Here is a 23,837-nt window from a genome sequence, read left to right on the forward strand (position 1 = left end):
TGGTGCATTTGCTGTTTACATTTGACGGCAGACCGACGCTTGCGTTCGCCTTAGCGCGAGAGCAGGGGGGACAGGGGTGCTTTTTTTTTTTTTTCTTTATTATTATTATTATTATTTTTATCTTATTTTTAAACTGTTCCTTTCATTTTTTTTTTTTTTAAATCATTTTTATTGTTATCTCAGGGAATGTAAATATCCCCTATCATAGCAATAGGTAGTGACAGGTACTCTTTTTTGAAAAAATTGGGGTCTATTAGACCCTAGATTTCTCCTCTGCCCTCAAAGCATCTGACCACACCAAGATCGGTGTGATAAAATGCTTTCCCAATGGCGCTGTTTACATCCGGCGAAATCTAAGTCATAAAATGCTCGTAGCTTCCGGTTTCTTAGGCCATAGAGATGTTTGGAGCCACTCTGGTCTCTGATCAGCTCTATGGTCAGCTGGCTGAATCACCGGCTGCATTTTCAGGTTCCCTGTTGAGACAGGAGAGCCAGAGAAAAACACGGAAGACGTTGGGGGGGGGGGGGGCATTCCCTCCCACTGCTTGTAAAAGCAGTCTAGAGGCTAATTAGCCACTAGGATTGCTTTTACATGAAAGCCGACCGCTGGCTGAAAAGAATGATACCAAGATGATACCTAAACCTGCAGGCATCATTCTGGTATAACCACTCAAAGTCGTGAATGGCGTACCTGAAGACAAAAAAATGGTTAACAATAAAGCACAGTAAACGGTAAAGTATAAAAAATTGCATACCTGAAAAGCAAACATGATAAAACATAATAACAATAAAACATTGCAGAATAGAATACAGTAAAAAAGAGCAGAACAATAGAGAGAGAATAGAGAGAGAGAGAACAATAAAACGACAACTATTTTTTTTTATTTTATATTTTTGTATGTGTTTTTTTTTTTTTGTTTTTTTTTTGTTTTTTACACTTTTTTTTGTAACTGTAACTTTTATAACTGTAATCGGTTCCAGGTTCGGGTCTCTCAAAATGCGATGGCATCTTGGGAGACCCTGTGAAAGTGTGCCTAGTCTGTGCAATGCTGTACCCTACGCTAATACTCAACTAGTGTATGGTAGCGTTCAAAACATTCACCAATGCAAAGACCAGGATTGTCAGGACAGGAGGGACAATAATACCGGGTGTCACGCCTATATCCGCGCTTGCTGCAGACACGACATCTTTTTTGGGGGGGTTCGTTGGGTAGGGGTACTAGGGAGGACATAAAGAAAATGCCTCTCATGCAGCTGACTGCATTTGGTTGGGGATGTGAATGGGGGAAGTACGGGCGCTGCAGAAGTGGTGGGTTCCCAATTAGGATTGGCGAATGCAGCAGGAAGGGCATTATGGGCACGACGGGCCTGTGTTTGTCTTTTTGGTGGCAGCGGGACACTACTTGTGCTTGCCACCTCACCAGCTTGAACTGCACTTATGGGACTCGCCACGTCACCAAGTGTTACTGCAGTGCTGGTTTGACTACAACCGGGGTGTACTAGGCCGCTGGTGCTTGCCAGTTCACCAAAACGCTACCAAAAAAAACTGTTAGCGATCGCAGGGATCAGGCCTGACTCTGCGAATGCTGCAGTTATGCGTTTAGTGTTTTGTAAGTGACAGTGATCGATCGATACTGCACTTGGGTGGGCTGGGCTGGGCGGGGCGGAGGGGCAAAACGCAGGTGCTAGCAGGTATCTGGGCTGATCCCGCTAACACTGCGTTTTTGGGAACCCTAAACTGCTGGGGACGCTAGTATAGATCTGATCGGATCAGATATTGATTCGTTCAGATACTATACCACTAAGGGAGGTGTACGGTGCGTGCGTGGGTGTTAGCGCTACTGGCACTAACCTGACGCTGCCTGGGGCTGGTGCTTGTCAGTTCACCAAAACGCTACCAAAAAAACTGTTAGCGATCGCAGGGATCAGGCCTGACTCTGCGAACGCTGCAGTAATGCGTATAGTGTTTTGTAAGTGACAGTGATCGATACTGCACTTGGGTGGGCTGGGCTGGGCCGGGCGGAGGGGCAAAACGCAGGTGCTAGCAGGTATCTGGGCTGATCCCGCTAACACTGCGTTTTTGGGAACCCTAAACTGCTGGGGACACTAGTATAGATCTGATCGGATCAGATATTGATGCGTTCAGATACTATACCACTAAGGGAGGCGTATGCTGCGTGCGTGGGTGTTAGCGGTACTGGCGCTAATCTGGCGCTGCTTGGGGCGACGCATATCACCGCCGGGCGATCAGGGGGCTAAACCTTTATTCGGTAATAAACGGCGGGTGCCCTGACACTATAAAAAATAAACGAACTAACCAGCGTCACCCGTAACAGTTATACGGTGATCAGTGGTGAAAGGGTTAACTAGGGGGCAATCAAGGGGTTAAAACATTTATTAGGTAGTATATGGGGGTCCCTGTCGCTATAAAACGCTGACGGCGAACCTAAATATTTACCTCCCTAACTAGCGTCACCAGCGACACTAATACAGCGATCAGAAAAATGATCGCTTAGCGACACTGGCGACAGGGGGTGATCAAGGGGTTAAAATTTTATTAGGGAGTGTTAGGGGGGTACCCCAGACCTAAAGGGGGCTAACACTCACTGACCTAACACTGTAACTGTCACAAACTGACACCAATGCAGTAATCAGAAAAAAAAAAAAAACCTGCTTGGTGTCAGTTTGTGACGGGGGGGGGGGGTGATTGGGGGGGGATCGGGGGGTAATCGGGGGTGTAATGTGTGCCTGGCATGTTCTACTGTGCGTGTGTGTTTGTGTAACTCACAGTACAGTCATCTCTCCTCGGCGCCGGAACGGAAAATACCAAGCCGAGGAGAGATGACATAATTTCCTCTGCCTCTGTGTACAATACAGAGGCAGGGAAATGATCCCATTGGCTGGGAGCGATCGCGAGGGAGGGGCCACGAATGGATGGCCTCCCCCTCACCACCGATTGCCGGGGGAGATTTGCCGACCGCTGCAGGCACGGGGGGGGGTCCGATCGGACCCCCCACACGCGGGCAGGCAAGGACGTACCTGTAAGTCCCTTTGCCTGCCCGTGCCGCTCTGAGGACGTATATGTTCGTGCGGCGGTCGGCAACTGGTTAAGGACCTGCCTTGCAATACTTTTTTTTGCACCATATTTGCGCAGCGGTCTTAAAAGCGCACTTTTTTTGGAAAAATTTCACTTTTTTGAATAAAAAAATAAGACAACAGTAAAGTTAGCCCGATTTTTTTTTTATATTGTGTAATATAACTTTACGCCAAGTAAATTGATACCCAACATGTCACGCTTGAAAATTGCGCCCGCTCGTGGAATGGCATCAAACTTTTACCCTCAAAAATTTCCATAGGCGACGTTTAAAAAATTCTACAGGTTGCATATTTTGAGGTACAGAGGAGGTAGTGGGGTAGAATTATTGCTCTCGCTCTACCGGTCGCGGCGATACCTCACATGTGTGGTTTGACCACCGTTTTCATATGCGGGCGCTACTCGCGTATGCGTTCGCTTTTGCGCGCGAGCTCGTCGGGACAGGGGGGTTTTAATTTTTTTTTTTTTTTATTTGTATTATTTATTTTACAATATTTTATTTATTTTTACACTGTTTTTTAAAAAAAAAAATAGTGTCACTTTTATTCCTATTACAAGAAATGTAAACATCCCTTGTAATAGAAAAAAGCATGACAGGACCTCTTAAATATGAGATCTGGGGTCAAAAAGACCCCAGATCTCATATTTACACTAAAATGCAATAAAAAAAAAAAAAAGTCATTTAGAAAAATGGCATTTGAAAAAATGTGCCTTTAAGATGCGTGGACGGAAGTGACGTATTGACGTCGCTTCCGCCCAGCAGTATATTGGAGACGAGTGAGCGCCATCTTAGCCTCACTCGTCTCCAGACACACCACACAGAAGGACGCGATCGCCTCCGCCGCTACCGACAGCTCCGGTAAGCGGCGGAGGGCACCGGATCGCGGCGGGGGGGGCCCCTCTCCCGCCACCGATAAAAGTGATCTCGCTGCGAATCCGCCGCAGGGACCACTTTTATCTGAAAGCCAACCGCCGCACGAAAACGGGGATACCGGGATTATGGCAGCTAGCTGCTGCCATAACAACGATATCCCCGTTCAAAGTTTGGACGTACATCGTCATCGTCGTGCGGCGGTCTTGAAGTGGTTAAAGCAATGAGGGGAAATCTTCCTATGAGAAACTAGTTCCAGTGACCATCAGGAATTCCATCACTATCGAGGGATTTCCCCTCACTTTGGCTATGTGACAGAAAGTGAAGGGGAATCTCCACAATGGGATACAAATGGCAAAACAAAAAATTGACAAGAGTTATACCCTCCTTGACTATCCAAATTGGAAAAAAAAGTGCTTTTAGTTCTACTTTAATTCCTGTAAAGGGTAATAATGACAATACTTTTTTTTTGTTTGCCTCATTAAATGATTGTGTTATTTATATATTTTTTTCTTATGTACAGTCGGTATAGAAAAGATACGCCCCCCTTTTAAAATAATCACATTTTGTTGCTTTGCAGTCTGAAATGAAGATTTTTGTTTTTTTGAAGATTTTTGTTTTATCTAGCTGTATTTACTCAGTGCAACTTATAATATCCAAGTGTCAGAAAAAAATTAAAATAAATAACAGAATCGCTGAGTTGGAAAAAGGATCACCCCTCTTGTGTCAGTATTTTTTTTTAACCACTTTTTGTTTTAATTACAGCCTGTTGGCATATCTCTATTAACTTTGCACATCTAGATGTTGCAATATTTGCCCACTCTTCTTTGCAGAACTGCTCAAGTTCAGTTAAATTTGATGGTGACCGGTTGTGGACTGCAGTCTTTAAGTCATTTCACAGATTTTCAATGGAGTTTAAGTCTGGGTTCTAACAATGCCATGCAGGAACATTCACCTTTTTTATGTTTGCTGTTTGCTTTGGGTCATTGTCATGTTGGAAGGTAAACCTTCTTCCCAATGACAACTTTCTGGCAGAGGGCAGCAGATTTTCCTCAAGAGTTTGATGGTATTTTGCCCTATCCATTTTTTCTTCAATCCTGACAGGTGCTCCAGTCCCTGCTGCAGAGAAACACCCCCACCTCCATGCTTTACTGTATTGGATTTCCGCCAGACAAATCGCTTGTTGTTGAGGCCAAATAATTCCGTTTTAGTCTCAGCTGATCTAACACCATTTTCCATGTAGCCTCAGAATCTTCAAGGTGCTTTTTGGCAGAGCTCAGTTATGACTGCATGTGGCATTTCTTTCTTGCAACCATCCCATACAAGCCACATTTGTTGAGAATGTGTGATATTGTTACATGCACACAATGACCGCTCTTTGTCATGAATTCCTGTAACTACTTCTGAGTTGCTGTAGGCCTCTTGGTAGCCTTTCTGACCAGTTTCCTCCTTTTATCCAGTTTGGAGCAATGTCCTGATCCAGGGAGGTTCTGTGTTGTACCAAATAACTTCTACTTCTTAATAATAGACTTCACTGTGCTTCTAGGCATTGATAAAGCCCTTAAAATGTTTTTGTATTCGTCTCCTGACGTGCTTGTCCACAACTTTATCTCGGGAATCTTTTTTGTCTTTATGGACCTTGCTTTATGCACTGATCCAGATCATTTGGTGGAGGGGGGATTAGGGTGTGGGTGGCTTTTTCAGGGGTTGGGCTTAGCCCCTTAGTCTTAATGTGCCAGCATACCAAGACATTATGGACAATTTCATGCTCCCAGCTTTATGGGAACAGTATGGGGATGCCCTTCCTATTACAACATGACTGCACACCAGTGCACAAATAAGGTCCATAAAGACATGGATGAGCAAGTTTGGGGTGGAAGAACTTGACTGGCCTGTACAGAGTCCTGACCTCAACCCGATAGAACACCTTTGGGATGAATTCAAGTGGAGACTGCAAGCCAGGCCTTCTCATCCACATCAATGTCTGACCTTACAAATGCGCTTCTGGAAGAATGGTCAAACGTTCCCATAGACACACTCCTAAACCTTGTGGACAACCTTCCCAGAAGAGTGGAAGCTGTTATAGCTGCAAAGGGTGGACCAACTCCATATTGAACACTATGGACTAAGACACCATTAAAGTTTATGTGCGTTTTAAAGGCAGGCATTGCAATACTTTTGGTAATATAGTGTGTATGTATGTGTGTATATAATGGAAAAAAAAAAAAATATATATATAGCCCTCAAAATTTCCGCTTGCATTTGGCGAGTGGATTTAAGCTGGGGGCGAGTGATGACAGGTCTGCATGGCCAACAGTACAACTTAGAGCCCTGCTGTGATTGGTGGCTGAGGAGGAAAGGTGCGTGCCCAGGAAAAGTAGTCTGAGCCGTACACAGGTGCTCTACCTACAATTCTCGTCAAGCCATGGGAACTGACAGTATGACCTCTCTGAGCCTGGCTTCCCGCCCCGGCCGATGTATCTGGAGAGCAAAGAGCAGGAAGGAATGAGTGACCCGGAAGACTGCGATAATCACCACTCCGGGTGTTCCAGGTAGGCAGTGCAGCGCTCACCAAGAGTTGCCCTGGCAAGAGAGCGGCAGCCTTCCAGTTTGTGCAGTTTTCTTCTCCTTATGCTCTATTAAAGTCTCCAGCAGTTTAGCCAGAGCGGTGCAGTGTGAGCAGACTGGTCTCATTGTGTGTTGTGTGGTGTCAGTGTGCACTGTGCTGTGGTGTCAATGGCTATGCGGTTGTGTGGATCTCGGCGCTGGATTGTACTCCCCCCGCTGTGCTGCAGGTCCTCTCATCACTGCCAGACTGAATAAAAGGGGTAAGTTGGGACATGCAAGCGCGGAGCCGCCCACAGGGAGGAGGAGGCTTGTACATAGGAAGAGGGAGAGCAGAAGTAAAAAAGTCTATGTCCCTCTGGTCTGCCCCAGTGTCCTGTCCCTCCTGGTCTGCCCCAGTGTCCTGTCCCTCCTGGTCTGCCCTAGTGCCCTGTCCCTCTGGTCTGCCCCCAGTGCTCTGTCCCTCTGGTCTGCTCCAGTGCCCTGTGCCTCTGGTCTGCCCCAGTGCCTGGTCCTTCTGTTATGCCCCCAGTACCCTGTGCCTCTGGTCTGCCCCCGGTGCCCTGTCCCTCTGGTCTGCCCCCGGTGCCCTGTCCCTCTGGTCTGCCCCCGGTGCCCTGTCCCTCTGGTCTGCCCCCGGTGCCCTGTCCCTCTGGTCTGCCCCCGGTGCCCTGTCCCTCTGGTCTGCCCCCGGTGCCCTGTCCCTCTGGTCTGCCCCCGGTGCCCTGTTCCTCTGGTCTGCCCCTGGTGCCCTGTCCCTCTGGTCTGCCCCCCAGTGCCATGTCCCTCTGGTCTGCCCCCAGTGCCCTGTCCCATATTGTTAAAGTTGTTGTTGGTAATATTTAATTGAGTAGCTTAATTCTGCATAAAACATTTAACAGTGTCATTCCATGAGATAATTTACTACAAGGGCGCATTTAGGGGTGGGGCAGGGTAGGGATTGGGTGGGGCAACTGGCGAGTAACTCTTAAGGCCTGGCTAGTAGCTCAGGGCTTGAAATTTTGAGCCGTGTGTGTGTGTGTGTGTGTGTGTGTGTGTGTGTATGTATATGTTAGTATATATATATATATATATCTGTATATCTCTATATCTCCAGCTTTGGGTCACACAGCGATCTGTTTTCATCTTGGGCTAGGTACCTGTGGAGACGTTCATTGGGTTAGAGCAGTGGTTCTCAACCTGGGGATCGGGACCCACTCGGGGGTCGAATGACGATTTGCCAGGGGTCACCGGATCCTGGGCTGTTCCTGAAGCCCGCACCGCTCTCCCAGCCTTTTCGTGGCCACCCAGAAGGGCTGACCCTGGAGCCTGTGGCCGCCCAGCTGTGCTGTTCCTGGAGCCTTCGGCCGCCCACTCAGCCTCTTCGCAGCTGCACTAGAGGTCAGCTGACTGGTGAGAAATGTGAAGTGGGAGGGGCTGGAGACCCCATCTCCTGATTTCGGCATAGGTGTCACTGCTACGAGACACCACAGAGTCGGAGACACAGTGAACCTGGAGACACTGTGAGTAACACTACTTGTGATTATTGTTGCCATTAAAAGTCCCCACTACAGTTCTGAGATCAGCACCAGACCTTGATCAAGAGCACCTAAGTTGGCTGATCAGAACTCCCCCCAGCACTGGAAGGGAGAGGAAAAGAGAGGGAGGAACAAAGAAAAAGGGAGAGAAAGAATAAGAGAAAGAACAAGAAACACGGCTAGAGAGAGGGATGGGGGGGGGGGGGGGGACAAGAAATTAGGATAGAGAGAGATAAAAGGGAAAGAAAGGAGAACAAAGAGAGAGTGGTACATCCTAAAATGTACCATAAGGGGTTTTAATACTGTGCAAGTGGAAAGGACTCAGGGAGTGCTAAATGTCTGTGGGTTAGGGGTGCAAATTACTTGTCCTGCCTTGGGTGCTGACAACCCACACTACAAAAAGAATTTTACTGTTAGGGGTCCCCACAACTTTGGAAATTTTATCAAGGGGTCACAGCACTAGTAAGGTTGAGAACCACTGGGTTAGAGGGTAGTATGCAATGCAAGCCGTTTGTTAGCTTCTTAGAAAAAGGGGTTAAAACTTCTGTCATGGTTTTATCATGGTTTGTGTCTCCATTGGGCAAATACCCCTGCACTTTGTGGCCCAGATGGGTAGTGTTACCTTTTACAGTTGTCACTGGAACAGATGTCCTCATTAGGAGATTTCAAATCCTTCTGTTCCAGTGACAATTACTGAAATTTAGATTTTACTTCAATTTCTCTACCTGAAAACTATTATGTCATTGGGAAGGTAAATATCCACCACAGGAACTTAAATATCAAAATGAAAATAAATAAATAAATAAATAAACCCTGGCTTCCGGTCAAACCCTACCTTTATACAGTATATTATAAGCTTTGGATGGAGTTGCACTTTAACTCACAATTGACTGTTATTCTTTTTACCACCTATTTTTTCCCCAGACAGTAGAGCTGCATGATTAATCGTTAAAAGATTGAATCTCGATTCAATCCTCCTCACAATGTTAACCCGACATTTCCTTAATTCTGCGCAGAACCGCTCAGAGCTGAAAAAAAAAAAAAAAAAGCCAGCAATGTTTATAGACATTCCTCAGTGCTGGTAGATAGAGGAGAGATACATTGTATCTCTCGTATCTTTTAGATCAAAGGAATGAACTTCTGTGTGTAAATAAGGTCAGTTTAACCACTTAAAGACCAAACCCTTTTCTGACATTCGTTGCTTACAAGTTAAAATCTGTATTTTCTGCTAGAAAATTACTTAGAACCCCCAAACATTATATATATTTCTTTTAGCAGAGACCCTAGAGAATAAAATGGCGGTTGTTGCATAATTTTATGCCACACTGTATTTGCACAGTGGTCTTTGAAATGCATTTTTGGGGAAAAAATACACTTCAATGAATAATTAAAAAAAAACAGTAAAGTTAGCCCAATTTTTTGTATAATGTGAAAGATGTTTTGTTGCAAAAATCGGGATCTTTACTCTAAGCAAAAAAATTGTGATTCTCATTTTAGCCAGAATCGTGCAGATCTACCAGACAGTTTTATATACAAGACAAGTATACTTCTTTGAGTAATTTGGCATTTACAATACCAAAGCAAACGGGGGCATGCTGGTATATATTTTTTAGGCTGCAATCCACCTTTAGTTAAAGCAGTAGAAAGCATCAGGTAGCTGCACTGCCCCTAACACCAGTGTGTACACTGCGCTGTTTAGCTTACCACTCCAATTTCAACCTCTTTAGGAGATGCTTGGCATAGGTCACAATCACCTGCCAGTCATACCCTTAGTATTTATTTCAGGCATTTATATAGTGCTGTTGATTTATAAGTGAGCTCTAAGAACTTGCAAATACAGTTAAGCGTTGCTCATTGTATAATAGCAGGAAACACATCAAATGAAATCCAAGTGCTGGAAAATGTTTGTATTTGGCTTTGTTTATGTGAATTTCAATCACAATATATGCCCAAGTTTCCCTAAAATAAGGTGTCGGTGTAATGTCTCAAAACATAAATGTTCTGACTTTCCTCAATTAACTGTTACTAATATGTCCGGTTCTACATGAATGCTTCACAGATATTGTTTATCTTTCTATAGCTGAGTGATTACTCACTCCTGTCATTGCAAAATTTTATAAATTTGACAGTTGTGTATCATATTGTATCATCATAAAACATGTAATTACATTTATAATAACCTCAAACTTTTATATTCCCAGAAATGTCTACTATGTCCTAAACAAATTGACTCTACCAGTGCACTTTTGTAAAATCCCAGATTTGCCCTGATCACAATAACTTGATACATGTCTTTCCTCTGAATTTCACAGCAATTTTCAACTGCCATTTTGAATGTAAAATGATTATGCCATTTGACATTCAAGATGGAATACATCTTGAATGACTACAAGACTGTCCTTCAGTTTTACATACTGCACGTCCTCTCAAATGCAAGTTCATTACACTACATTTTGGTGCCAGCAGTAAACTATACAGTAAAAAAAAACAAAACAGTAATACAAAACAGTAGCTCGTGTAAGAAAAAACGGTTATCTAATTTTTATGATCAATGAATTTACCCTGAAACTAGCATTTTAGTATTCAGAGAATGGCAGTGGATTTAATCACACGCTGGCTTCTTTTTCGGGACTCTTGGGATGGAATTTCCCTACCTAAGTGTCCAGGTCTTCAACCTGCTGTAACATTTATGAAGTCAATACCTGAATGAAGCATTCTTAGTCTTCCAGCTGTATGTTCTGTAAAGCAAAATGCATGGGTTTAGCGATGATGAGAGTGGTGCCTCCTCGTTTTGGCTATTTAGGTAGATCTTTTCATCACAGTATATGGTGAGAAAAGAAGCACATAGATGATTTAACTCCTTGTAAAAAGATTTTAACCCACTGGCATCCACTCATAGCAAAAGTGTCCTTTTCAGCTAAATTTATTTGCAGTAGGGCCAGTTCTTAACTTTTAAGGTTTAACCTTTTAAAGGTTAACCTTCAAGGGAGGTTGTCTCTTTGGACCTGCACTTGACACCAGAATTTGCAATTCCATGGTTGGGCCAGAGTGTGCTCCTTCCTCAACACAGGAGGCCTGTGTATGAGTTGATAAATCCCACCCGTCTCCTTCTCCTTCATCAGTAGAAAATCATAGGCCTTCAGAGCCTCTTATTGAACATGTGCCCTCACGTCTGCAAGTAGAGGACTCTTTGTTATACCAAATTGGTCCTTGGGTATTTTGACTCTCCAGCATTTAGAGACAGCCCTTTCAGCCCACGGGCTAATCACTTCTGATGCCTTTTTTGGTTGCCCCTCCCTACCCTTCTTGTGCCACTGCACAAAACAATGTATCTTACCAGACCTTTCTGGGTTTTCTGCAACTAGAAAACGCAGTATCACTTTCCAGGTGGGGTCTCGACTTTTGCAGTTATACCCACTCCCTTTTTCATGAAAACCATGTTTCCTTGGATGCTGTTGAATCCCTCCTGGTGGACGATACCCCTCCTCATTTCTCCTGTCCCTAATTCATAAGGTCTGTCATAACTAGTGTGGGCTGTTCCTTACCCTAACATGGTCTGGTCTGTATTTGCAACTTCTTGGAGCGGTGGACCTTATGTCCACCCTAATGTCCTTCCTTGACATCTCCATTGTGGGATGCTCAGGCGACCTCTCTGAAAAAAGGTCTGCTTTTTGAATCCTTACACTCAGAGCCCTTTTGAACAGCCTAACACCTGCAAAATTTAACCTGGTAGGACTTTACAGATGTCTGTCCTTGGTAACTCCTTTTCACCAAGGGAGAGAATGTTTAACTGAAGTCCTTGCTAACAAAGTGTCCCCCACATGTCTTTGGATCCTTCATCATGAAATGTACCCCTTCTTCCCCATCAGGGGTCTGTAGGACATTGTAGGAAATTGCTCTCATACATGAGTATGCTGATAGTTGTCAGCTGTTTACCTGGCTGTAAAAATTGAATTTCCTTTTGTAGGTAATTCACAAAGCTAAACACTGTATGCATTAGTTGCATGCATTTTTTTTCTCCAAAGTTATATTTCTGTGTATTGGCTATTATTTCATTGATAATCGCATGTTAGTATGTTTTTTTCTAAAAGTGGAAGAAATCAGGTGATTTAGCCAGTTTTTTTTTTTTTTTTTTTTTTTAGTTTTTTTTTTTTTTTATTTTATTACTGATTTAAGAGGAAGAAAGGCATACACTTTACCAACATCAAATATAACATATTATGCATGTCTATATGCTAATCTAATATACAAATAAATTAATTTTCTTCTAAAGCCAAGACCATGCTCTCTAATTACAACAAAGTCAAAACCTAATTACAATCCCCCAAACGCATTAAGGCAGAGATCCTCTCCCGTCCTTAATCAAAATATATCTCCAACGCCGTCCTGGGGGTTCTATCTATATTTTCCTTAAGCGTCTAACTCTCTCTTACCTCTATATTTACAACAACAAAAAAAACAACAAAGATATAAAAAATAAATAAATAAATAAAACCCTAAGGGGAGGGAGGGCAGAGCCCATCTCCCACCTCCCCATCCCCTCCTCCTCCCCCTCTCCCCCACATCCCCTCCTCCTCCCCCTCTCCCCCACATCCCCCTCCCCTACATCCCCCTCCCCTGCCAAGAATCCAATGGCCACATCTTCTGTTTTCAGTCATTAGAACTTACATCTATAAGATTTTTTCCCTCTTCTGTATTAATGAAAAGATTCCATGGAGACCATGTTTTCAGATATATCCCTCTTTTTTGCCGGGATGTCCAAACCAAATCTTCCATAAGGTTCAATTGTTCTACTCTTTTAAGCCACAATCCTACCGTTGGTGGTTGTGTCTGCTTCCAAGTGAGTGGAATACATGCTCTAGCTGCATTCAGCAGATGACATAGAATAGATTTCTTATATGATTTAACCTGGGATTTTAGTATCTTGTAATAGGAAGAAAGATGGATCCTCCGGAATCTCCTGATCACTAAATTTTTGAGCAATTCTCCGACTTCCTTCCAAAAGTTCTCTATTCTGGGGCAGGACCAAAAAATATGCATTAGCGTCCCCTCCTTCCCCCCACAATGCCAGCAATTATCTGATACCTCCGGGTAGCATCTGTTTAGGAATGCTGGGGTGCGGTAGCACCGGGACAGAATCTTAAAATTTGTCTTCTGCATTCTTATGCAGATTGACGACTCAAATATATTGTGTATCATATTAGTACACTGCTCTTCCGTAAAGGTTCGACCCAGATCTCTCTCCCACCCCCTAAAAAAGGGCAAACTAAAGTCCTCCGAGTGTGCTACCAGTAGCGTGTACGTCTTAGAAAGGGTTTGGTGGAATACACCGCTTCCGTTACAATATTCCTCAAAGATTGTTAGGGTGCGCCCATAACTACTTGGCAGGATTAAAGTGTTCAAAAAATGTCTCAGCTGTACCGCACGCCAAAAATCCAAACGGTATGGTAAAGATCCTGTTGTCAATGAAAATATTGTGGGCCATGCTTCCCCTGTTAAAAAATGAGAGGCCTGGAAGATCCCCTGTTCCATCAATGCCGTAAAATTTCCCTTCCTCAGACCTGGCTCAAACTGGGGATTCCCCAGTATTGGAAACAACAGTGAGATTATTGCCGAAAGTTTACCCTTAGAAAAAAGCTCAAAGCCTATCTTTAGGGTGGGTCCTATCACAGGGCATGCCCTCGTAATAGTCGGAAGGTCTTTATAACACCAAGCGGCTCATTGCAGTAAAGCACTGCTCTGAGCCTGCTCCAGGCCCGTCCATAACTTCCCATCTCCATGTCTACTCCAATCAATCAAGCGGCTTAATAAAGCCGCCTGATAGTATTTGTACATGTCTGGTACAGATAGTCCACCCTTTTGTTTGGGTATAGTCAACAGGGCTCTGCTAATCCTTGGGTGTTTATTTGCCCAGATAAATCTGACAAGAACGGAATGTATCTGTTTGAAATAATATTTAGGTATAGCGATAGGTAATGCTTGGAATAAATACAAAAACTTCGGCAGGATATTCATTTTAATAATAATACACCTCCCAAACCAGGAGTGGAACCCTCTCTGCCACCTTTCCAAGAGGACTTGCACTCTATGTAATATTGGTGGGAAATTAAGATTGTATGTATGGGAAAGATTTGCTGGGATAAAAGTTCCCAGGTATTTTAAGGCTTGATCTGACCATTTCAATTTGTAACTTGCCTTCAGTGTTCCTAATATGTTGCTAGATATCCCAACTCCCATTGCCTCGGATTTTGATACGTTGATCTTAAAGTCTGATAAGGAGCTCTATGTCTCTATTTCTTGAAGAAGGTTAGGTAATGATACAATCAGATTAGTCAATGAAAACAACATATCATCTGCATATGCCGAAGCTTTATACGTCATACCTCCTATTGATATACCCCCTATATCTGGATTTGACCGGATCCTACACATTAAGGGCTCCAACGACAAAACAAATAATATTGGGGACAGTGGGCATCCCTGCCTCGTTCCATTCGTGACACTAAAAGGCTGAGATAGCACCCCGTTCACCTTAACCTGAGCTGATGGTTGTGTATAGATACTCAAAATCCATCTAATCATATTGTTACCCATCCCTACTTGTCTTAACACCGCAAACATAAACTGCCAATTAATGCGATCGAAAGCTTTCTCTGCATCTGTTCCCAGAAATAAGGATGGGATTTTGGAAGTATTAGCTATATGAATTAAATTCAAAGTCCTAATCGTATTATCTCGTGCTTCCCGTGTCTGGACAAACCCTACCTGGTCCAAATGGACCAGGGAGGGTAGATACTGTTGGAGCAGCATCGCCAAGATCTTAGAGAAAAGCTTCAGATCTGCATTTAAAAGGGATATCGGTCTATAACTCCCGCATTGTGATGGGTCTTTACCTTCCTTAGGTAAGATCGTGATTAACGCTTTCAGGGATTCCATCTGGAACGAACCTGAATCTCCCAATCCATTATACATTTTAACCAAATAAGGAAATAAAATAGGAAAGAGCTGCTTATAATATTGGGCGGTAAAACCGTCTGGGCCGGGGCCTTCCCCATCTTTGCTAAATTCACCGCTTCATGAACTTCCTCCAATGTGATTGGTTTTTCCAATTCCTGCCGTGCAATAGACGCCAGGCTAGGCAAACCAGAAGTTGACACATATTCCTCTACCGCAGTCTGATTTTGGGGGTTCGAGTGTAAATTGTACAAAGCTGAATAAAAGTCCCCGAACCTCTGCTCTATTTCTCTTGGCAGCAGATATCTTTCACCCTCAGTTCCCATAATCATTGGGACATAGGTCCTTAATTGCTGTTCCCTCAGAGAGTCAGCGAGTTGTTTACCGCATTTATTCCCATACTCATAGCTCTGCTTTTTTCCTACTTGTATTGCTCTTTTAGCTTTATACCGAAGTAAATCTATGATCTGTCTGCGTGTCGTCAAAAGATCCCGTTCCACGGTTAAAGTAGGGGTTCGTTTATGCAGCATCTCCAGGCGATGTATATCTGCCATTAGCGATGTTATCTTGGCTTCTCTCTCTTTTTTTAATCCTAGCCCCATGCTTGATCAAAACTCCCCGCATCACTGCTTGTGGGCTTCCCAAATCACTCCCGAATTACATTCGGGAGTGTCGTTAGTCAGAAAATACCACCTTCCCTCTTTACGTACCTCCTCTATCACAGAGGGGTAGGAGGCTTTCATTCAGTTTCCACATCGCATGACCGGGTAGTTGAATATCTGAGAGATTATACTTCAAAAAAATTGGTGCATGGTCTGACCAGGTTATCTTCCCAGTATTTACTTCCTCTATTGTACTGTGCGGAGTAAAAAAATTATCTATACGAGAGTATGTCTTGTGTGGGGCTGAGAAAAAAGAGTAATCTCTTTCTCCAGAATGGAAGAGGCGCCATGTGTCCACTAATCTTGCTCCGTAGAGTGACCTAACAATTCGCTTCCGAACACCCAAGGATACAGCTGAGACCCCTGAAGAAGTATCCTCACCTGGGACTAGAGCTGCATTCAAATCTCCCCCCATAATCAATTGACCCTCCGTAAATCTCATAGTTTTATCCAAAAATTTCTTTAAAAAGTTGTCTTGTTGTATATTAGGGGCATAAAAAGCAGCCAAGGTTACTCTTGTCCCCCCAATCTTACCCTTCAGGAGCAGGTATTGACCCCCGGCATCCAACAAGGTTTCTGTACATGACCATGGAATCTTGTTCGAAATCAATATAGACACCCCCCTTGTCTTAGCAACAGGATTAGTAGCGTGGTAACCTATTGGAAAAGATCTGTTCCTAAGAAAAGGGAGGCTGTTCTCTTTAAAATGCGTTTCCTGGACAAATGCTATGTCAATCCTTGATCTTTTCAAATCCTGAAGAAGTATACGTCGCTTTTACGGGGATGTTTAGTCCCTTAGCACTAATTGACATTATTGAAATGGTACCCATTTCTTTTACCTCTCACCCCAACTAGGGGGAAAATCTCTAAACTCAGGAGGAACCCAGGCAAAAGAGAGGGGGAGAGAGGAGATGGGGAGGGAGAGGAGAAAAAAAAACCCACAGAGGGCATAACACAAAAAAAACACTCCTACAGAGGGCCTAACACGGAGAAAAGGAAAAAAAACCTCAGAGGGCCTAACACGGAAAAAAAACCACAGAGGGCCTAACACAAAAAAAATTAAAAAAGAAAAAAAAATTACCACCCCTACAGAGGGCCTAACACGGAGAAAAGAAGAAGAAAAAACCCCCACAGAGGGTCTAACAAAAAAAAAAAAAAAAAATTACCACCCCTACAGTGGGCCTAACACAGAGGGGAAAAAAAAACCCTCAGAGGGCCTAACACGGAGAAAAAAAAAAAAAAAAACACCACAAAAATCCCCAAAGAGATCTAAACAGGAGGTAAAAAAGGCCCCTGTCAACTAAGTCCTCCTAGAGTGGACGCCTCTTCCCCAGGGGGATCTAAAGCAAATCGGCTTTATGCACTCGACCTAAATTCCTTATACTTTGAGTGCTAACCTACTGGGGGGATGTGGTTGAGCATGTCCTAGAGGAGGGAGTGCCCGGCTTACCTCCACCAGCTCCTCTATTCTACCTACGATCCTTATGATGTTATATAGCTACTATATATCTAATGCCTTCTAAGTAGCCATACTTCATATACATTTGTATACCTACATATACATATACATTTTTATTACTTTAACCTGAAAAAACCCGATCTGTGAATCATAAAAATCTTAAGGCCACAAACCAAAACAGAAAAAAGAAAACCAACCGTTGAAGGCAAAAGGGGAAGCCAGTTTTTCTATATGAAGTAAGCTACCTAGGACAGTGGCGGAGCTCAAAAAGGGTCGTGCCACAACATGCGTGTATGATGTAATTGCGTGTGTATGCGCAGGTGCCATTTTTACTGGTCCTGATTGCAAATACATTAATTCAGAGCTCCTGATGTTCCTGCACTAGTCACACCACAGAACAACTCACTGATCTTCTTTCTTTGCAGCACTGGTAAAACTGCTCTCTCATAGACCTGTATCAGAGGGGGAAAGATCTCAGGGCTTCTATTTTCTGTTCCTGAGAGCTCAGAAGTTCAGGATAGAATCCACCCAATCTGTGATTGAATTGTTTCATCAGGGGACTTCCTGGCATAAGTAGGTGTCAAGGATGCCTACCAGGATGCTCACCAGCACCACTGTAGTTCATTGAGAACTAAAAGCTGTTAGCTGCAATGGTTGACGGTACTTGTAGTCTATTCATTCACAGGAAACTGTAATGAATGACGTGGGCGCCACCCTGCATGGCCGCGCTGATTTCAAATTCTGACAGCGGGGGCAGATGCTGGAACATGTTACCTGTTCTACCCTAAAATCAGATGTAACCTGTTCCAAAGGTGAACTTATCCGTTAACGAAGCTAGCCTGTCGGGCTGGAGTGGTGTTCTAGAGAACTTCTCGGTTTGGGGAATGTTGTTTTCAGAGTAGCAAAATTAGCAGAAATACCCAGACAACATCCTGGAAATTTGGGTGGTTTGGCTGGCTTTCCTATAGGGACTACCTTCAGGGTCAGAGACCTATAGAATCTTATTCCTGGGTAAAAAGCTTTTGTACAGGGTTTCACATGGATTGTTCCCCCTTTGCCTCTGTGGGACTTTAACTTGGTCTTGGGTGTTTTGTAAACTTCTTTGTGAGATTCTCTTGTCACCCCTCACTCACATGGTTGCCTTTTTGGTAGCCATTATTTCATCTTGTAGAGTCTCACAGTTGATGGCAGTTTCCTGCAAAGAACCTTTTCTGGCTCTTCAACAAAATTAGGTGGTGTTGAGGCCTCAGTCTTCCTTCCTACCTAAGGAGGTCTCCTTGTTCAACTTGGATCAAGACATTGTGTTGCCATATTTTTGTCCTAGTTCTAAGTTACAAGGTGCTTCACTCTTTGGATACCGTTTGAGCTGTTTGAATTTAACCAAAGTCTACTGGGTTTTTTTGGCAGTCTGATTCCCTTTTGTTTTGCCTGAGGGTCCCTGCAACTGACAGACGGCTGCCCAATCCACTATTTTCAGGTGGACTTGTCAGCTCATTTCTCAGGCATATGTATCAAGGACAAGGTTTCCCCTTTACAAGGGCCATTGCACCAGGCATGTTGGTGCTTTAGGCTTATGTTCTTGTTTGTAAGGCTGCTACCTAGGTATTCTCTTCATAAGTTTATGAAGTTGTTCTTGGTATCTTTTAATGCCTCTGCAAATGTCCGTTTTCAGTGGAAGGTCTTGTAGGACGGTTTGTAGTGAAGTTCCCCCTGTTCTGTTTTTGGGTGTGTTAGTCTTGTTGCTGTGTTGCTCAACACTCGCGTTCATTAGGCTGGTAAATCTCAAGTTATCAGGAATATGAAGTCCTCTGTGGGTCCTTTGAAGTACAATTAGGATTTTTGGTTTACCTGTAAAATCACTTTCTTGGACTACATCACAGGACACAGAGATCCTTCCTCTCTTTATATGTTCCTCATTACTTGCTACAAAACTGAGTTATTTTGTGTTTCTTCCATTTGCGAATAATTGCACCAACTGTTGTCACTCTCTCACCAAGCTGCTTGGCGATGGTCTTGTAGCCCATTCCATCCTTGTGAAGCTCTACTATCTTGTCCCTGACATCCTTGGACAGCTCTTTGGTCTTGGCCATGGTGGAGCGATTGGAATCTGATTGATTGCCTCTGTGGACAGGTGTCTTTTATACAGGTAACAAGATGAGATTAGGAGCACTGCCTTTGAAAGTGCTCCTATTCTCAGCTTGTTACCTGTATAGAGCCAGAAATCTTACTGATTGATAAGGGGATCAAATATTTATTTCACTCATTAAAATGCAAATCAATTTATAACTTTTTTGTAATGCGTTTTTCTGGATATTTTTGTTGTTGTTTTGTCTCTCACTGTTAAAATAAACCTACCATTAAAATTATAGACTGATCATTTCTTTGTCAGTGAGCAAACGTACAAAATCAGCAGGGGATCAAATGCCTTTTTCCCCCCACTGTACTTCTAAGTTATGAATCGTGTATGAACGCTAGTTTCCCATGTCATATCATGTTTAAATCTTGGGAAATAAATTAGTGATCAATTTGTACTAATCAACAAGGAAGGTCCAACAACTGAAATAAAAAAGTGTAATATTTTTGCCATAATGTTAATATATACAGGTTTAATCTTGGTCTAGATTAGTGTTTCTTAAGCGGGGTTCCCCCATAGGTTGCTAGGGGTTCCTTGAGCAATTTCTGCCTGTCAGGTTCCCACTGACACCATTAATCTTTTTATCTATCTGTAAGGGGATAATTCTTCCCAATGTCCACACTTGTAAGGAGCATTCTTCCCACTGACCATCACGCTAATTGTTGATTTAGTCATTTTTCACAGGGGTTCCATGAAACCTGAACGTTATTTCATGGGTTGCTCGGTGTTAAAAAGGTCAAGAAAGGCTGCTCCAGATTATGTTCCTCTATAAGTCTCTCTGGCTTTCAACACCTATTTGAAAGGTGCTTATGGCAAAGAGGTGTGGTTAAATATTGCACTGGAACACTATGTTGTCTTTTTGTTGGGTACTAACGTTGTTGTGTGAATTGCATAGATTTCTGTTTTTGTTTTAAACATGCATGATTTATGTGCTCTGATTTTGTTCTCTGTTTTGGATCCTCATATATAAATTGTTGACTTTGCAATTTTTTTGTTATTTCAGGTACAGAGAGCTACAGCTGGGTACGGAAAGCAAAGCATCTGAGCTTCTCCACCAAGCAAAGCTTAAATCCTTTGAGGCGGAACGTGCTCATGTGGTGTTGGAAGAGACCACACAAAACCTCCAGAAGTGCCAGCTTGAGTGCGAGAGATATCAGAAAAAGCTAGAGGTAGAGTACAGTGTTATCAGTAGCTTGAAAAATATATTTCCGAGCTGTATATTTTAATATAACTTGATATTTTCTGCATTCCCTTTATCTTTAAATATCTGTACACTGCATACATACCAATATATCAGCACCTATCATTTTGCAGCATGATGACATGACAATCTTTGACATTTTGGTACATGGAACAACTCTTCAGCTTCCTTATTTATCATAAAGTATTGCTTTACTTTCTATGTCCTTGTTTTACCTCCTTGCTCATCACCTGCCTGCATGCTTCATCTTTTGTTGATGCTTTATTTTATCATTACTTGATCTGAACAGTTCAGCTGAGATAACACATATATAGTCCAGTTGTTTAAAAACAAGCTAGTGTATGTTTCAACATATATATTTAACAAAATAGAGGGTTTGCTCTGGTGTTTTTGGTTCCTGTAGATTTTTATGTCCAGACGGTTGACACCAATTGCAGTAAGGTCAATATACAAAAGATTTAAAGCAGAAGTTAATTGTCAAAGGGGAGCTGGACTAGGCCAGAATGATTTTTCTTGGTCCTACAGCCTTCCGAGATATTTACATCACATCTCCCAGAGAGGCCATAGTATCACACACAGAGTGGCAGGGGGGTGGGACTGATGCATCATCGGTAGCTGGCTGCCTGAACCCCAGAAGAGGCCTGCCAACTTAAGAGGACCAAGATGGTAGCGTGGGACATGGTCTGTATCACCCAAACAGCGGTACAACACTGGTACTACTGTGCAAGTAAGTATAAATTGGAAGAGATTACAGACAGGAGGGAGAAACAAAAAATAAGGGGGGGGGGTGAAGTGAAGTATAAGATGTACCAATCTAATGAATATCTATAAACTGGGCTTTTAAAGTATCTGTAAAGCCAAATTTGTCATTTTGCATAGAGTAGGGAATGGTTAAAAGAGAAGAGTGGGAATCAAAAACAAAACAAACAAAGGCTAGATGGCTGCAGCATCGATCTGATGCTGCTGCTGCTGTTCCACCCGCTGGCTCTACACTGAGAACTGAGCAATAAAAACTGCTGATCACTCAGTTATCGAGTCTGCTTTGAGCACCGAGTAGTAACTGTGTTAGTCAATGCTCTGTGCTCTGCCCCTCCAGTGCTCACTGGAATGCCAGACTGTGGAGGGGGCGGTAGCTACTGGCTCAGGCTTGAAGGTACACTAAGACGATCAGCCAGCTGCTGATCAGGCATCTGGGTCGATCCTGACATTGTCAGGATCCCTACAGAGGCTGGGACTGGCTTCAGCCAACATCAGCTTTAGCCTGCTATTGGCTAAATCTGGGTAACAGGAGTGCAGAACTAAGTGCACTCCTGTGACCCACACGAGAAGTATTGCCAAAAGAGCTTTGGCTATACTGCTCCTTTTCAAAATGGTTAAAATCCTATAGGAGTATTTTAACACTGTCACCAAGCAGCTATCAGTCTTGTAACTGTTTGAGGAGGACTTAAAAGTGGTCTGCCCTCACTGTGGATGTGGCAGTGTTCCGTCCTAAAAAAGCCTTAACCACCGTTGCAGGAAGAACCCATTTTCAAGGACCCCATTGACAAGCAAATGGAGGCCCTTTCTAAAATATTGTTTTCTTTTGCAGGCCCTGCTTAGCAACCCACCATGGCTGAGATGCTAGTCTGATCAAATTTAGCTGATTGGGTTATGTCCTTCAAAAGGGATTTGGCTGCTATTCAAGCTGATCCTCTACTTTTGGAGCCAAATTCTGATTTTTTGAACTATTGCATAGACAGGTTGCGAGAGGTCATCTGTCTCATTTCTCACATGACTTTCTTGATAGTCTTCTATCTCAAGGAGGGCTCTTTGACTCAAGTGATAGGCAGCAGAACCACCATGCAAAAAGTGCCCGCTTGCATGCCATTCAAGAGATATTGTCTGGTCAGAGCTGCCCAGGACACCCTTAACAAGGATGTCACTGGGGACAAAAATACTCATCTGCCTAGAACCCTAGAATACCTAGGAACAGGAAGGCTCTTCCCTTCTCAGAGGCCAAAGACCACAAACGCTGAACTTCCATTTCTAGGAGTTCATTGAAGGACACATTCCTCTATGATCATGCTCTTGGGACTGCTTTTTCCCCACATTGAGACATGTTTGAGAGTAGGAGGGGTTTTGCCTAGCCGGACACTTAATTTTTTTTTTTTTTGCCAGTGTTCAAATCCTCCTGTAGACAACAAAATAACTCAATAGTCCCTAAATTCATGTCCCTTTTAATCAGCTCCAAGAAATGAATTTTACATTAAGTACAAAAATGCCACGTCTGTCCCATTGGGAGATTTCACTTTCTGTCCTGTAGACATAACAAGTAAGAGGAAATCTTTCCAAAGTGAGGAACATCCTCTCTTAAACCGTAGTCATTGGAATAAGAGTCTATTCCTATTTAGGCGACCGCTTAAAGTTTTTTTGAGCTTTCCTATCACTTTTAGTTCCAGTGACTGTGGTCATCAAGGAAAATACAGAGGGTGACTCTCCCTAAGGCTTCAGTCACATTGCTTTGTCACATGACTGCACTGTATTTGCTGGCTTTCACACGACACGCATAGAGCAGCCTCATTTATTTGAAAAGAATCTCATGCACCTTTTTTGGGCATAGAGCTTGGAACATTTTTTACTGTACATTTTATCATGTTTTTCATGCAGAAAAATACGCGTTTGTTGGCGCCATTAATAATAATGGCACTCTCAAAATGCAATGTACAATTTTCATGCGTTACGGGAACTCACATATGTGAATGCAGCCTAATAGGAATGCAGACCGCAATAAAAACTTGACAGGGGTTCTAAGACACTCATCTAAAACCTAAAGCAAAAGTGTGGCTGTAGATATATGATAAGTTTTCTCATTAAAATAGTTACCTTTTTGTGCAGATAAAGTGTAAAGGGTGTTTTCCATCCTTACATCATTCTTGGACTAATCATAAGACCAGAAATAACGAAAAACAATTTTAACTATGAAACCTTTAATTTGGTTGGCATATATTTTTGATACTTGTTGAATGAGAATATAAACTGTCTTGTTGTGGTTGTATCAGCATTAGTTTGTTAAAGTAATGAGAAGACACGAATAGAGGAAATTTAATATGCATCAGTGAAAGGCAGTGTCCAATACCTCTCCTTTGGTGTAAAGAACGGAGCCTCAGAAGTTGTAACGTGTTCAGCTTCAGGTTTAAAAAGGCATCAGTATATGTAACAAGTTAAACTGGCCATACACAGCTAGAATATGACTTTATTTCTGCATCCCATACCATGACTGCACTGTTTCAGCAGAAAGTTCCAGTAGTCTAGTTGTAGCCTGTAGTTTTTTTTTATTTTGTTTTTTTTTTTTTTTTTTTTTCTGTTAGATATATATATATCTCACAAAGGTAAGTAGACCC

The 23,837-nt window shown here is 43.0% G+C and overlaps 1 protein-coding gene across 2 annotated transcripts in view; it reads left to right on the forward strand.

Annotated features, from left to right (window-relative positions):
• PIBF1 (progesterone immunomodulatory binding factor 1) overlaps positions 1-23,837 on the forward strand; it is a 301,512-nt gene that overhangs the window by 133,590 nt on the left and 144,085 nt on the right. For both annotated transcript variants that reach the window (XM_073614256.1, XM_073614257.1), the window contains one exon: positions 20,260-20,425. In XM_073614256.1, coding sequence (XP_073470357.1) covers positions 20,260-20,425 — 166 coding nt within the window. The remainder of the gene's footprint in view (positions 1-20,259; positions 20,426-23,837) is intronic.

This window comes from Aquarana catesbeiana, linkage group LG02 (genome assembly GCF_042186555.1).
Source record: "Aquarana catesbeiana isolate 2022-GZ linkage group LG02, ASM4218655v1, whole genome shotgun sequence".
NCBI lineage: Eukaryota > Metazoa > Chordata > Amphibia > Anura > Ranidae > Aquarana > Aquarana catesbeiana.